At 36.5% G+C, this 17,061-nt stretch overlaps 2 protein-coding genes across 2 annotated transcripts; both read left to right on the top strand.

The window, feature by feature from the left end:
* The first annotated feature begins 10,419 nt into the window (after positions 1 to 10,419).
* LOC149890545 (uncharacterized) lies at positions 10,420 to 14,480 on the top strand. The gene is made up of 2 exons (XM_090082736.1): positions 10,420 to 12,484; positions 12,560 to 14,480. Exon 2 carries the CDS (start codon positions 13,276 to 13,278, stop codon positions 14,320 to 14,322), a length of 1,047 nt encoding a protein of 348 aa, XP_089938862.1. The 5' UTR covers positions 10,420 to 12,484; positions 12,560 to 13,275; the 3' UTR covers positions 14,323 to 14,480.
* A 450-nt stretch (positions 14,481 to 14,930) lies between these two features.
* Positions 14,931 to 15,812, top strand: LOC149890544 (uncharacterized). Its single transcript, XM_090081187.1, has one exon. The coding sequence runs from the start codon at positions 14,931 to 14,933 to the stop codon at positions 15,810 to 15,812; it is 882 nt and encodes a 293-aa protein (XP_089937313.1).
* Positions 15,813 to 17,061: the final 1,249 nt, after the last annotated feature.

The raw sequence follows: 17,061 nt of genomic DNA, 5'->3' as shown, positions 1-17,061 counted from the left end.
TTTCTTGCATTATTGTTTCGAGATTCTAATTCCATTACTAGCTTAAGAGATTCGTTAGTAAGAAGAGATAATATTTAGGTTCTTGATCATCAATATCTTAAAGGTAACCAATATTGAAGGTAGTCAAAACATAACAAATTCAATAAACCTTCTAATTGGAAAAATAGTTATATACACTAGGTTTAAGATACTGTTTGCAAAGTTAAGTTAGGAACTCAATGACTTTTAAAACAAACTTATAGATTTTCTCAAAATGTGAAATGGACAGTTACTACCTGCATTTAAGAAATTTACTTTAAACTCAAAATTTAACAAAGTGTTTATCACTAAACACTACCCTCTACAACATTAACGTCTCAACATTCAATAACCGTCTGATTGAACTTTTAAATAAAGCACATCATTTTAATGTTTTGTATTTGTTGTTAGATTTAAAGAAACATAAAAAAACTTCTTATTCTTGCTTTATCATTATCATAAAGTCAGAATATAGGTAAGTCCTATTATTATATTGAATTAAATTAAGGAGTTCTCATATAAACACGAATAGCGAGATTTAAGTCAATGAAAAATTTAGAGGTTTTGAAGACTTGAAATCGAATGTAATTATAAAATGAAATAATGCCTTATACTCATAAACTGGAATTAGCTTTTCCAATAAAACTAACTAATTAGCTTAAATAATTTAAAGGAAATTTAGTTACCGTTTTTTAAAATACTATCAAAAGATTGTATATGAAAAAATGCCAATCAAAACAGATTTATAACACAGCTTCAAAATAATTTTTTAAATAACATGGAGTTGTTTTAATTACAGTCAGCTTTCTTTTTGTTGATTTGGTTAAAGTTTTAATGTTTCATTGTAATTCAATTGTAGTTCAAAACTGATATGCTTTATTTTAATTTGTTTTGTGAGCTCAAAACTAATCTGTAAGAATTATTAAAATAAATGATATTATGTACTATTTTAATATTTACATTAATAAACACAAATGTTCCCAACTTTATAATATTTTTAAAGAAAAGTTTTCAGAACTGGGCAAGAAACGTAATACTGCTCCTACAAAAGTTAGTGTAATCAGATGTCTGCCAAGGAATAAAACATATTTTTAGCAAAAAATTGCGCCAATTATAAAATTTTTTTCAACCAACCCCCCTCAGGAAAGATCAGATCTATCATTTATGGGAAAGGAGCATGACTTCTTTAGAAAGTGATTGGGATGACAGGACCAGGATAAAGAATTCCTAGAGAACTAGCTTTTGCCCCAAATAGTAGATTGGTCTAAAGATATCAAGAATCAGATATTTATGCCAGTAGGTGAAAAGTACAAATAAATAAGATTTTTTTTAAACACTTATGGTTACAGAAAAAATATTCATATATTCAGTTAATATAATCCGCAAAAAATATTAATTGTAAAACATGATATAGTGCACTGACCCTGTTATTAGAAATTAAGATTTTTTAACCAATAAATATTTAAAATCTTTAGATATTTGGGAAATTTTTTTCTTCAGTTAAAATTTTTCACTAAAGGTAGCAGCTTTAATTTGCACCATCATTTTTCTCATAGCATGAAGTTTCATCTTTACACAGTATTTACAAAAAATTACCACCGGTTTTAGTTTTTAATTACGGTAGAAGTCATTATTTAAAACAATAACAAGCACACCTCTTTTAAACTTTTTTTCAAAATATCTTTTTTTCGGAAGATCCACAGTCGTTGTTAATCTCTTAGGATTGATTTTTTCTAGTGTCTTCTGGTTGTCACAGTGGTTATAGTCAAATTCAAATCTTTTTTGATTTTGGTAGAATCATTTTTGTAATTCTGTTTATTTACAAAGTTTTGATCTTTTCTAGCTGCCGTAATTCTTTTTCCAATTCCTTCACTTTTTTATTTCAACTTCAATGTATTGGCTAACATGGTTGGTGAACATTCATTAATAAATTAGTTTTCTTTCTAGTTTCTTTCATGTATATAGAAGTTTCTGATTAGTAAATGCTAATTGCTTTTCCTGGCTCATTTTAAAGGCGATATTTACAAGTTTTTTGGGGAAATGGTGTTTTTTACAAACAAAAAGCTAAATGTAATAATAAGTGTTAAAACAAATTTCATAATCATTTTTAACTTACAAGAATAATGCATGAGAATGTACTCATTATTTTTGAACACTTTATGTTACACAAAGATACGTTTTCTTTTATCAAAGTTGTGATATTGTTATTAGAAATCAATATGATGTTGCTAGAAATAGCTGATGCTTTAAAAACACTCGGGCAACAAAAACTCGTTGTGTAGTTTTAGAAACTTGATGTAGAAAAAGATTATATACTAAAATTTTAACGTGCATTTTAACAACCTTAATTTTAAGATCCTAAAATGAAATATGCTAAAGAAGAAGAGAGGGAGAAAAACAAAATCAAAGAGTGTCGCACAACTTCCATAATGCTTCACAACCTGGAAATTTTAACTTTTTGAGCATTATAGGTTTTTTCAAACTTGCCAGAATTGACATCCTCTAAAAGAAATAAGAAAAAATTCGAAACTAAAAGAAGTTATGCAATCAAAGCAAAAAGGATTCAAAATAATACAAAAGTTAATCAAGAGATTGTGTCAAGGTTAAATTGTAGCTCTGATATTCAAGTACTTCTTCAGCTTTCTGAATAACTTAAATGTCTCATTGGTGCGCACTAACTTCTGAGAATGATTTGAAGTATATTGAATGAATCACCTAAATAGTTTTGCATAGCACATAAGTAAAATCTTGGATATACAAAAAAGTATATGCTAAGAAGTAGGCAAATCTTAAGCTAACTCTTTACTTACGTATGCCCAAACTTTGTATATTACTTTGCTGGCATCATTTTATTGAAAAATGGTGAACGAGCTAATTCTTTTAACTTTGTCCTAACAGACGGAGGAGCAATTTATTTGTTTGACTTATAAAAAATAAGTTGGAAAAGATATGAACAGTTATAATATAATAACAATTAAAATAATATTCATATAATAATAGTTTGAAATATAATAAAACTTTGTACTTTTTCTTTATTTGCTTGTCTATTAGATATTTTGAAATCCCACATTAAATCCATTTAAAATTTTTAACCACGGGTATAATGCGCAGCTTGTCAATAAACATTCCGAGAGTAAAGGTTTCATTTATTAGAATCCTCCATATTACCATTATTTTTTTTTTTAAAATAAATAAAATCCTATCATTTTTTCAAAAAAATGTAATGTTAAAACTCTATCATTGCTTAAATAATATTATTAGCCTCAAAAATGTATGGTATTTAATGAATGATGTTTATGAATTTTAGTAAAAGTAGTATATATTTGCGGATCCTGGGACATTGATACAGTTATATATTGGGTGTGTTGATTATCGAAGATGGCATCTTTTTAAAAATTCTTATGATAAGAAGTATAAAAATAATCTTGTTATTTGTGTACCTTTTAAGATGCCTAAAAATTCGAAGAATTTCCATTGTTTCAAATAAACTAAATTTTTAAGATGTGTGCTTTATTTTTCTAAGTTGACTTAACTTTTTATTCAATTTTCTTATCTTTGTGGAATGATAAAAATGAATTAAAGCAAAATAAATTTCTTATTGAATTAAAAAATGGATGAAATAAATGAGTTTAGTATTTATGAGATTCTTAGTGGTGAAGATTTAGGTTTTTGTTATGAAAAATCTTCAAAATTTCTTAAATTAGAGAAGAACATTCGAAAGCTTCCAAGATCTGTTAAAGATGCCTTTATGGAGATGATTCATATGTTGCCATTTGAAGAAGTTTTTGAAAGATTGAAATCTGCTATTGCTTCGCATCAATCTATTGAAATTCGAAAGTGCTATAATAGTGGGAGGATAAAGCCTCGTTCAGTAAAAGGAATTTATCGTGAATATAATGAGGATATTGTTAAGAATACGAGAGCATGTTACAATATGAGTAAAATTAAAGAACAGTGATTTAAAAACTTTTTCTTCTTATTTAAAAATGTTTATAGCGCGAACAAAGCATGCAGGTGAAGTGAAAGCGTTGTTTGATCTTTTGTTCAAAAACATGAGGATGGTGTGTATGAGAATCAGTAAAGAAGGGATAAGTGTGCGAACAAAAACAACGATAAATTTAATGTTTGAAGTGGATCTTTTATCGGATCGTTTTGAGGAGTGCGTGTTTGATTTTGAGGAAGCGTTACATGTGGGTGTTGAGAGTTATGTGAGCAAGGTGTTTAAAACGGTAAAAAATGGGTGCGAGTTGACTTTGTCGATTTTGAGTGCGGGAAGTTTTGAAATCGGCGTGAGAACTTTAGACCAATTTGCGTATAATATTAAGGTGGCGACGGAAAGCGTTCAAAACGTGAGTTTAAGTGAGCGTTATTCTTTTTGGTCAAGTAGAAGAGTTTCGGCTTCGAGGTTTAGCGAAATGTGTAAGATGATAAAGCCGACATCAGAATTTAGAGTGTGTTTAGAGAAAGGGGTGTTTTCAATGGAGAAAAGTGGTGTTATTTGGGAGAGTTTTAAGTTTGGAGAAGGGAGCGATGATAAGAAATTTGATTTGGTGCGAAAGTGTGATCAGCTGTATCGGGTTTCAAAAATCGTTTCTTTTTCGAGCGTGTTGGATGTGTATGTGGGAGAAATGTTCATGATTTTGTCTGAAGGAGAATTGGGAATGATCAAAGTGTATTTTCTTTGATCCTGGGAAATTCTTCGAATTTTTTAGATTTTATAACCTAAAAAATCATGATTCAAAGAATCTACAAAATGGAGCCAAGAATGAGTATGCTATTGAAGGGTGAATTGGGACCGAGCAGTAAGCCAAGACCGGAGAATTGTTCTTCTTCTCCAGAGCCGATACGATCGTAAGCTTCTTTAGAATCCTGGAAATTCTTCGATTTTTTAATGTAAAGCCCATCGCCTTGAGTGTTTCCATTCCAATTGTTGAGGTATATACCGGATCCTAATCTGGAAATTTTTAGTCCTTTTCCGTCTTTTCTTAAGTAAACAATACCGCGCCCAGCAATTTTGTCGACTAAGGCAGAACCGGCAGAAGCTCCGACTCCACCTAACAGTCCAGTGGCAAGAGCAGGAACGACTTTTGTGGCGATGGTGCTTCCGATCATTCCAAGTAAAGGTAAAAGGGCACCGATGAATCCTCCTTCTACTTTTGCGTTGTATGCAATTTGTTTTTTGCTGAGTTTGAGGGTGACCCCTTTTCCAGCTTCATAGGCTTTTGCAATTTTGTTGAGTTGGGTTTGAGTGACAGCAAGAACATGTTCACCGTTCAAGTCTTGATGAGCGAGTTTTATCCTGGTTTCAGTTTTATCATGTAACGCTTTTTTAATTTTGTCAGCTTGTCCTTTTGAAATGTTGAGACTGATCTTTTGGTACATTTTTAATAGAAAAAGAAAATTTTTTTCTCAGATTTTTCGAATCCGCGAATTTCACCAGTGAAATTTATCGACTGAAAGCGCTTCCGGAGAAAAGATCGTGTAGAGTGGATGAGATTCATTCTCTGATGTGGTATCTGACAATGATGTCTTCTCCTCTAAAATCGACCAAGTGATCATCTTGATCAACGATTTGTGTTTCCATTCTTGAAACTTTGCTGACAACGATGGGAAGGTAGATGAGGTGAAAAGGTTTTTCAATAATTTTGGTTCCGGGTTCAACTTGTGGATAAAAGGAGTAAATGTCGTTTGTTGATTTTCCGTCTAAATAGGAGGAGCCGATAATGTCGTTTGTGACTCGAATGACTGCAGTTTCTTCAATTCTCACGATGTTTTCAGACTTGTAAGTGCTGATGACGCTAGTGACTTTATTGGGATCAACAGGGTCTTCTTTTTTTTCGACGTAGGTGTATTCGTTTTTGTCGAATCCAAGGAGAGTGCCAATGCTGTTATTGACGTTAAAATCAACCTAGTATCTTGTCGTTGCTGTAGGCTTTCCAAAAGTCAATACGGCTTTGAGCGAAGACTCGTTTGCTGTGATGACAACACCGTCCACTCTGTACAAGCTTCCTGTTTGTTTTTGCATTTCAGCTTGAAGGTAATCGTTGAGCTGGTTAATTTCGTAAGATCCTTCTTGAATGTAGATGGTGTATCTGTTTGATCCAGCGTTTGGACTGTATCTAAAAACGTTATTTTTAGAGGTGATGTTGGGATAGCTTCGATAAGTTTCGAGTCCGACGAGCGCCATCTCATACTGTTGTTCATATCCAGCTCGATGGGTTTTTCAAAGTATGTTTTGATGGAGCTGTTGGATACGGTGGGAAGATCTTTTTTAGATTTGGTAAGCAAATAGAATCCAGACATGTTTTTTATAAGTTTAGAAAATAAAAATCGTCAAACCCCCTTCGATATTTTCCATTGTCTTTTTCGGAGGATAGATCAGTGATAGCAAATCCATGTTTTTTCGACCAGCATTCTCTGCAAAATTCTTTAAATTCTTCCATAGGCATATCGTATGAGGCCAGTTTTTTGTGAATGAGTCCAACACTTTCATCGTTTTGAGGGAAGAAGCAAAAAAAGTTGGCATTGGTTCTAATGGCATGACCGTCAAGATCAAAGAAATTTTGAGCAAGATAAAACATGTCTGCGTTGGAGTGTCTTCCATGCGTGTAATATTTTTCGCACATTTTTTGCTTTTCACCTCTTAAATCGTCAAAGATCATCAAGTTGTTTTTGCTTTTGTTGAGAGAGGAAGGATCAGGAACGTCTTCTTCATTTTCGAAAAAATGACATTCCATGTCTCTCTCCGACTTTTTAGAATTTTTCGAAATTTGATCGATGACCTCATCAGGATCCACATTTTTAGATTTTTTGAGAGCGATGAGCAAGTTGCAAATGATTTTTTTCGACAGTTTATTCTCAAAGCCTTTTCTGAGTATTTTGTATTCAGGTTGAAAAAGGGATTTGCCAAAGACCTGCAAGTGGTTATAATCAAGCCATCCTGGTCTCAGCAGTAAATTGAGCATCAATTTTGTTTTTCCGCAACCAGAGCTTCCAACGATGAGTCCTCGAATGCTTCTTGGTAAAAACTTGTTATGATTTCTTGTTATTTTTTTATCATAGGACAAGTCAATGATTTCCATTTTGTAATGGACTTAAAATTTTTTCTTGTGTGTTTAAAAATGTACTGCGTTAAATGCAAAAGAGAAACTGAAACCATTCATCTGAAAAAGGAGATGACAAAAAACAACAGACCTATGTTGAAAGGAACCTGCGACTCTTGCGGAACGACCAAATGCAAGTTTATTGCTAAAGATGCTGCCGAGACAACAAAAGGAGGCGACTTGGTGGAATCGATCAACACGTTGTCAAAGAAAATCAAGCTTCCGTGGGCAAAATTTCCAGGAGAAATGCACCTTCCAGGGATGAACTTTGCAGGACCGGGAACCAATTTGGACAAAAGGCTCACATCCACAGACATGTATCAAGAGTGGAGCAAACCGGTAGACAGAGTGGACAAGGCGGCGTATCACCATGATTTGGCTTACAAATATTTAAACGACGTTAAAAGCAGGAATGTGGCTGATCAAATGATGCTTGAAGAAATGAATTCGATTCCTAACCCTACCCAAAGGGAAATGAACGAAAGAAAGCTCATTGCGCCGGTGATCAAAGCCAAAGCTAAATTTGGACTGGGTGTTAGTAAAAATTCGAAGAATTTCCATGGATCTGAAGGATCTAAAAAAAAAAAAAAATGCCCCTGAAATGGACGGATCAGCTTGCAGAAGAGCTTCATAAGCCAGTCATTCGCCATTTTAAAAGAAGAAGGGTGATTGTGAACGACATGGATGAGATATGGGCTGCAGATTTGGTAGACATGCAATCGTTTTCAAAATTCAACAACGGCGTAAAATATTTGCTCATGGTGATTGACGTGTTTTCAAAGTATGGATGGATCGTTCCGTTAAAAAGCAAAACAGGCCTTGAAGTGGCTGAAGCGCTGAAAAAGATTTTCGGTGAAAGAAAATGCGTCAAATTATGGGTAGACAAAGGAAAAGAATTTTACAACAAGCACGTAAGAGCGCTAGGTGTTCAATTGTACTCTACTGAAAACGAGGAAAAAAGCTGTGTCGTTGAGCGATGGAACAGAACGATGAAGGAGAGAATGTTTAAATATTTTTCAGCCAACAACACTAATAAATACATTGACGTATTAGATGAGATGGTGAAAAATTACAACAGCACAGTGCATTCTTCCATCAAGATGACTCCAGTGGAAGCTAGCGATAAAAAGAAAAAAGGTAGAGTCTGGTGGAATCTATATGGAAAGGATCAAGCATTACCAGCAAAACCGAAATTTTCCATGGGCGATCAAGTGAGGATTACCAAAAAGAAGTCTCATTTTGAAAAGGGGTATACGCCGAGATGGACTGAAGAGGTTTTTACCGTGTCAAAAGTTCAGTACACGGATCCTCCTACGTATAAAATTGCTGATGCTCACGGTGAAGAAATTCAAGGCACTTTTTACGAGCAGGAGATGCAAAAGACGCATCAGAGCATATTCAGAATAGAAAAAATCGTTCGCAAGACCAAGACCAGATCATTGGTGAAATGGTTGGGATATCTTGACTCGTTTAATTCGTGGGTGGACAATAAAGAACTGATCCGTTTGCTTTCGAGCGATATTGGTCATTTCCTTGACAAAAAAAATTTTCGAGTCCATTAAAAAATGATCAAGATGATGGCTTTGTTTGAACCCTTTATCAATGAGTACCTTAAGACGGAGGATTACGAGGAGTCGTATTATTATTCGCCTTATGAAGAAAAGTACCATTACAAGATCTACAGCTTTGAGAATGATTTGGATTTCACCATTATTTGTCGAATGGATGAATTTGAGTTGAAAATAAAATGCGGAGAGGTCCGTTTTGAAAAAAGCGGCATGTCATTCAAAGATGTGTTTGAGTATGTTCGAAGAAAAATAAATAAAATCAAGGAGCAGAGTAAAGTAAAAGCGTTGGATTATGAAATGATCTAATGCGACATTGTCACCCACGGATCCAAAAAGGATCTAAAAAAATTTCTTTCCCATTAAAAAAGATGAACTTCGTGACGATTGAGAATTTTGATGAGAGCAAATTATTGGCTGGGGAGGTTTACGCATCCACAAGACCTATTCAGTATCAAAAGATTCCGCTGTATTACGAGTATGCTTATGGAAAAGCTCCTTTTATTTTAAGAACCCCTGTTTTGTATTCTTTGGGTGTGTTTGAGAATTTGGATCCAAAGACAAAAGAGCTGACGGGATATTCCATGTCTTTTGTTTCTCATGAGGGATCAGAAGAAGAAAAGTTTATGGAGGTGATTGAGAAAATAATAAAAATTTCTTCGTGAGCAAGTCGTTCTTAAGACAGCCTTGTTGAAGAAAGGAGGAAGAACTAAAAAGATTATGGTAGATGATTTGTCCATTTTTAAAAAAAATTCAGAAAGTTCATCTTCCATTTTTTTCGGAAAGTTGTATACAAAAGAAAAGAGAATTACTTCTTTGTTTTGCAAAAAGGAGTGTAAAAAGCTTGTCATGGCAGATCCATTGAGGTATGTTCGTCAAAGATGTTATGCGATTGCGTCTTTAAAAATTGAAGGTGTTTTTATTGGATCGCAGGTAGAGTCCATTCAAGTCAAGCTTCCAGAGGTGGTCATCATGAAAAATGCTCCTGTGTTGGTTCAAAGCATCATGGGTGATTTGGATTTAGGTGAAATAGAATCTGACGAAGAATGATTCTTCGAATTTTAAAGATCCGTGGAAATTCTTCGAATTTTTAGATCCTTTGGATCCGTGGAAATTCTTCGAATTTTTAAATTTTACACGAATTTAAAAATGATTGACGTAGAAGGAATTGTTATACCTAACAAGGCTTTGACCAACTTTCAATTGGAAAAAGCAGCAAAACAGTTAAAACTAAAAAACTTTCGAGATACATTGCCGAAAAAACCGAGAAGAAAAGAATGCGGTATTGCAAACACGGGTGAATCAAACACAGGAGGATTTCATTGGGTGTGCTGGTACAAAGACGGTGATGAGAAATTCAGCTTTGATTCTTACGCTCAACCTCCTCTTGCTGAATTGATGAAATATCTGAAAAGCCCTGTTTATTACAACAGCGAGCAAGTTCAGTTTGGTCATACTTCTTACTGTGGTCACTTGTGTCTTTACGTCTTGAAAAATTTGAATGAAGGTCTTGACTTTCAGGACGTTATCAACACCTTGTGGTAGAAGACCCGCGCTAAGGCAAAAAATAAAATCTGAGGCATATAAAAATGATTGACAAATTTGGTAGATCAGAATTGGGTCGTTATTTATACAACCCTTATTCAACCTCTCTTTCAAGCGATCTGTATGTCAGAACAGATGGAAACAGCACCATCATTGCTGATTTGGATTTTAACTCTCATAAAATCATCAATCTGGCAGAACCGACCACTTCGCACGATGCCGCCACTAAAAATTACGTGGACACGCATGCGTCAGGCGGTGGCACGGTGATCGGAACAGCAGACTTGGATTTGAATTTCCACAAGGCAATCAATTTGAACGAGCCAACAGCTCTTCATGACGCCGCGACAAAAAATTACGTCGACGTCAGCTCAAGCATGAATGTGAAAGTGGACGGATCGAGCACCCTCACTGGAGCCTTGGATTTAAATAACCACAAGTTGCTCAATGTTCTTGATCCAACCACTTCACACGATGCAGCAACAAAAGGGTACGTCGACACCAAAGTGGTCTATTCCAATATTTTGTACACAGACGTCAACATGACGCAACACAAACTGACCAATATGCCGGAACCCGTTTCCGCTTCGGATTCAGCCACCAAAAATTACGTCGACACGCATGCGTCAACTACTGTGGGAACCGCGGACTTGGATTTGAATTCTCACAAATTGATCAATGTGCTCGACCCGTCAAGCGCACAAGATGGAGCGACAAAAAGCTACGTCGACTTGTTGTTGCAAAAATCGAGTTTGACCAGCGTTGTTCCAAGCTCGAGCTTCACCAGTTTGGGGTTCAAGTCACAGACCGTTGCAGCATTAACCACTTCTCCCGTGTTTGCGTTTTCCGGAAAATCTGGAGTGCTGAGAAGGTTGTGGTTGGCTTTATACAGCACCTCTGGCACAAATATTCCAGGTCAAGTTTTTATTCGAATCTTTACTGACGGAGAAATCAATGTGGGAAACTACATTGAGGTGACCGATGGAATCGGCGTGGACGCAACTGGTCTCGCCACCGATTTGCTTTTTTCTCCTTTGGGAGGACCATATTACGCCAACTCTTTGCAAGGATGCAACATGTTTAACACCACTTCCTTTGGAGGATATTTCACGTTGGACATGCCTTTCAGAAACGACGTCTCCATTCAACTGGTGAACAAAAATGCCACAGCCATCACGTATTGGATTCAACCTTTTGTTTCCACTCTTGCTTCCATTCCTGCCACCATCCCTCTTTTCAAGCTGCACTGCAGCACATTCCGATATTTGAACACCACTTATGGCAGCGAATACGTTTTGATGAACACCAACGGAAAAGGAAATGGCGTCTCGTTGAAATACATCAAAATGCACATCATCGGCGCTTCTGGGAACTGGTGGGAATCCAGAGTCAGAATGTACTACGGAAATGTGCCTCCCGGAAACGGAACCGTTCTCACTCCTTGGACTCCATACAACACCAACAATTACACCTACTTTCCCGGATATGACGGTGACAGCACATGCATCTTTTCCTCCTCTGGATTGGAAGATTTTTATTTGTCATCATGGAACGGCTCAAATTTGACTTCCTTCAACAACAAATCCACTGGACTGCTGTACCAATCCACCGTATCCATCGGATCCACCACCACCATCTCCTTTTACAGAAATTTCGGAGAAGCCGATTTCATGCCTAGCGTTTCATCTGGAAGACGACTTGTCGTCACTCTCAACTCCGGCGACACGCAAGTCGGTCAATCTGGAAGCTTTTACCTTTTGCTCGGTCAAGTCTTTTATTACGCCTAAAAATCATTTATGATTTCCACGGATCCAAAGGATCTAAAAATTCGAAGAATTTCCACGGATCTAAGCTGAACCATGAAAAAATATTAAAAGAATTAAAATAAATTCAGCACAAATAAAAATGTCAGATGAAATCAAAGCGATCTTAAGAACCTGTGATAGACTTTTGCTCATTGCGGAAACTAAAGAAAGGGTTCGATGGTTGCTTGAAAAAGAAGACGAGGATGCAAAAGAGAGAAGAGAAAGATTACGAAAAAAGTTTCCTTTACTGTTAAAAAGATGAGAAGAATCATTTGTGTTGACGAGAATAAGTTGAAAGGAACCGTTTATTTTAACGATCATTTGGATCATCCTCCTAGACGGCTTTGTCGTCGTTCCAGATGTGAAATATTTGCTCAAAGAGACATCAAGTTGAACCGTTTATCCAAGCAGATGATTGTTTTTATGTTTGGGATTAAAGTGGATAGAGGTGTTGCTTTAGTGAATTTGAGACATGCGCACAATTTAAAGCTGAATTATTTCAGTCACTTTTTAATTTTTTCAGAGTCTGTGGATAACGTCTTTATGGAAATTTATAACAGAAGCGACAAAGACGTCGTGATTAAAAAGGGAGAGAGTCTTTGCATTGTGAATTTCTTTTGAGTCCTCGCCAGGGAAGAAATTTTTTTATTTCTCCTTAATAAAAAATGGATTTAAACAGTTATAAAGAAATATATCCATTTCATCCAACGGCTCCATTGGATGATTCAGGACACGTTTACCGTCTTCAAAAGATAGGTGAGGTTCAGAAAGAGATTGACAACGAGAGAAAGAAGCGAGTTCATCTCAGCAAAAAGTACCATCGCGTTTTCAGGATCATTTCGAATGTGGACAATGCGATGCAGGGATTGTGCATAACATTGGGTGCGACTGGAATAGGACTTTTGTCCACGATTATTGCCAGTCTAGTAGCGATTGCGTGTGATGGTGTGGCTATTGGATTGGGTTTTATATCGATTGTTGGAGGCCAAGTGAACAAAAGGATGGCCTTGAAAGCGGAAAAGCATGAGAAGATCAAAGTGTTGGCTGAGTCCAAATTGAACACGATCAGCGAGCACATTTCGAAAGCGTTGATGGATAATAAAATAAGCAATTCAGAGTTTCAGTTGATTCTTGGTGAGCTTCAAAAGTTTAAAGAAATGATGGAGGAGATACGAACTAAAGCCAAAAACGGAATCGATGAATTGGCAAAAGAGACACTGATCCAAAAAGGTCGAGAAGATGCCATTCAAGCGTTTAACAACTTTTACAAGAAGGGTGAAAAATAATTTCTATCGTATTTTAAAAACCATGCCTTTTTTTAAAATACAAGACCCCAATAAAAGAGATGAAATTGTGAGAGAGATTAATGAGAGGAGAAAGAGGATTTATCAGAACAGCATCAACGACAACATTTCAGATGCAAATTTTCAGATGGATGTGAGCAAGTTGTTTAAACCGCTCATCCAAAGCAACAGAAAGATGCTTAAAAAGATCAAATCCGAGATTAAAAACGAGGTTAAAGACGAGGTGAAAAACGAGCAGGAGAGCATCAAGCCTGAAGAATTTTTAGAATCGTCTATTTTTCCTGAGAACGATCAGTTCATAAAAAGTTTGTTTGCTCTGGACACAAGAGCAAAATTTAAAAGAAGCTTCAATAACAAGTTTGAATTGAGCAAAAGCGATGGTCAATATATGATTGGAAAAATGGGAGTGATGTTTGAAGGCAACGACATGATTGTTGGAGGTGAAAAGTATGAAGGCACAATAGGTCTTTGGGAGCTGATGACTAATCCAAACGTTTCAAAGGACGTGACAGCAGAAGATGTGGCTAATTACTCGAAAATTTTAGTGAAGAGTGAAGCCGTAAAGCCGGATGCGAGGTATAACAAACCCAGAGCTTCAGAGATTGAAAAATACAATCAAATCATCATCCCTATTGAAAATGAGCTTAAATCTCACAAAACGGCTGAAGATCCTGTTTCAGCTCCTACTAGTCACGATCTTCAAATGCTTGATCGAAATCTTGCTGAAAAAGAAAGGAAAGAAAAAAAGAAACTGTTGAAACAGGATTATCTAAAATCCATGGAGATACTTGAAAAAGAGAAAGATAAGATAAGTATTGATCGATACAATAATATTAAAGTTCACATGGAACAAAAATACAAGAATATGAAAAAAGGTTTAGGAGTGATTGTTCTTCCTAGCGATCCGAATGCGTTGGTGGAAAAGCTTGAATTGAGCGTGCTTGTCGTGCTGGAAATACAGGATCGAGAAATGAAGCTGTGAGCATTTGCGAAGAGTTGTTGAGACAAAAAGTGATTAGCAAAAACCAGTACAAGTCAATGATGAAGATTATCTAAGGGAAAATTTTTTCTTGTGTGTTTAAAAATGATCATTTACAGAAACAGATATGTTAAGAAACACGTTGTTGGAGGAAGCGGAATCATGGATACGTTTCGAAACTTTTTAAAAAGAGCAGCAGCGTCTAGCGCATCGAGAGCCGCTTCCACTTTGGCTCAGAAAATGGCAAAAAGCGAGTTGGGAAGAGAAGCGATCACCGCTGCAAAATCTGCTGGTAAAGAATTGGCTTCTTCGGCGATTGTGACTGCAAAGGATGTGGCTATTGATAAAGGCAAGAAGGCTTTAGAAAAGGTGTATGCCAAGACTGGATCAAAACCTCAAAAGCTGACTCAAAAAAGCAAAGACATTATTTCAGGGATGGTTGCAGCAACTCCAAAAGCTCAAAGCGTCAGCAGCGATTATTCCTCTCTTGGAGGGTCTCTTTATCCGAAAAAGTTGTCCAAGAGAAACGTCATCCGGATCCAAGACCTCGTCAAGATGGGAAGAGGGCTGAAGATGGTCTGATGAAAAATTTTTTTCTTTGGTATAGAAAAATGGCAGATATTTTAAACATTACAGAAGAAGTCATCGTTGATGAAACCATTGAAAGAAATGAGTTTCACGATTATGAGCCTGTCAGCATTAATTTAAACACTCCCGGTGAGATCAGAATCAACATTGAGCAGCAAGATTTCTTCACGCATCCTTATGAGTCGTACCTTTTGATTGAAGGAAGGTTGACCAAAGCAGGCGGAACCTCCTATGCAGATGCAGATGCAGTTGCTCTAGACAACAATGGTATCATGCACCTGTTCAGTCAGATTTCTTACCAGTTGTCGAATCAGGAGATTGAAACCGTATACAGTCCAGGTCAAGCTAGCACCATGCTGGGTTTCATAAAATATCCTGTAGAGTTTCAAGTGTCAGAAGGAATGAATCAGCTGTGGCAAAGAGACACCACTGCCCTTGCTGATCTTGCAAACAACAGCGGTTTTAACGCAAGACAAGACTACATCATTAAGAAGCCAGCGGATAAAGGCACCTTTTCATTTTGCATTCCTTTGAATCACATCTTTGGCTTTTGCGATGATTACGAAAAAGTTCTTTACGGATTCAAGCACACCATAACCCTTGTAAGAAAAAGCGACACGGATGCCATTTTCAAGAGCGCAGACACAGCCGCAGGAAAAGTCACCTTGAGCAAACTGTCTTTGTTCATGCCTCATGTCAACCCATCCGTAATGGCAAGCAACAATTTGTGCAAGCTTATCGAGTCCAAAGTGGAGGCTCCATTAGTGTTTAAATCTCGACAGTGCGACACCATTGCTGTTCCAGTGTCCAATACGTTCAGTTGGAGACTGAGTGCAAGATCGGCCAGCGAACGACCGAGATACATCATTGTTGGATTCCAGACCAATAAAGACGGCAAGAAGTAAATCCATCCGTTTTTGACCACTGCAATTTGAAGAACATGTATGTCAGCTTAAACAGCGAGAGGTATCCTGCTGTGGATTACGACATTGAATTTAACAACAACAAATTTTCAAGGATCTACAGAGACTCGTGCAAGATTTTCCACAAGATTTTTGGTGTTCACGAAATACTCGCTCAACCCAATTTGACAGCTCAAAATTACAGGTATATTTGTCCTCTTTTCTGTTTTGACGTGAGCAAGCAGGCTGAGAGGTTAAAATCAACCGTGTTGGATGTGCAAATTAAGGCTGTCTTTAACGCCAACGTTCCTGCAGACACTCAAGCCTTTGCAATCGTTATTTCAGACAAGCTGTTGGCTCTCAAATCTGACGGCAACAAGATGAGCGTCATTTATTAGATCCGTGGAAATTCTTCGAATTTTTAGATCCTTGGATCCTAGGAACTCACAAGTGATTTTTAGATCCTTTGGATCCGTGGAAATTCTTCGAATTTTTAAAAAAATGGACCTTTAATAAAAGGATGAAATATGCGAAAAAGGATTTGAAAAATTTACTTATCGAGAATGGCGTTTCGAAAACGTCGAAAAGCAAAATGGGTTTGGCGATGATTGCGCTGGAGAACCATTTGATCGACAAAAATGCGATGATGGAGGATGTCAAGCCGATCGATCCCAAATACGAAAGACTGCGATCGATTCGAAACCATCCCGTGACTGTTAAAATAACTCATGCAGAAACAGGGGAGGTGACCGAATATGGATCTCTTTACAAAGCGATGAAAGAGACGAGACACGGCAACAATTATTTTGAGAAGCGAAACGGAAAAATAGATGAAAAAGGAATAAAGATCGAGATCATTAAATAAAAAATGACGTTTCACCCGTTTTTTCTGGAGTGCAGTCAAAGAGAGACGGATAAGAAAAAGAAAAAGCAGCTCGAGGTTCTTGCGTTCAGATCCGTGGAAATTCGAAGAATTTTTAAGGATGTTGCGTTCAAAGTTCCTGAAACGTACAGCGACGAAAAAAGAGACGAGCTTTACGCGAAGTTGTGGGAAGAAAAAAAAGAGGACGACTTTTCTCGTATGGAAAAGAAAATCAAAGAGCACAACAAGGAATGGTGTCATTTGAACAAGCAGGAAAAGATGAGAGCGATCGACAGATGCGTTCTTGAAATGGACTGCGATTGGGAAGAAAAGAAAAAAAGATCAGCAAAACTGAAAACGGAAACGATGCTCCAAAAATATGAATATTTT

The sequence above is a fragment of the Hydra viridissima genome, unplaced genomic scaffold, assembly GCF_058129835.1.
Source record: "Hydra viridissima isolate aposymbiotic clone 2 unplaced genomic scaffold, HvirCarnegie_v1 scaffold_3, whole genome shotgun sequence".
Taxonomy (NCBI): domain Eukaryota; kingdom Metazoa; phylum Cnidaria; class Hydrozoa; order Anthoathecata; family Hydridae; genus Hydra; species Hydra viridissima.
Note: the sequence above shows the minus strand (reverse complement) of the source record. Positions and strands in the feature narration are given on the sequence as shown.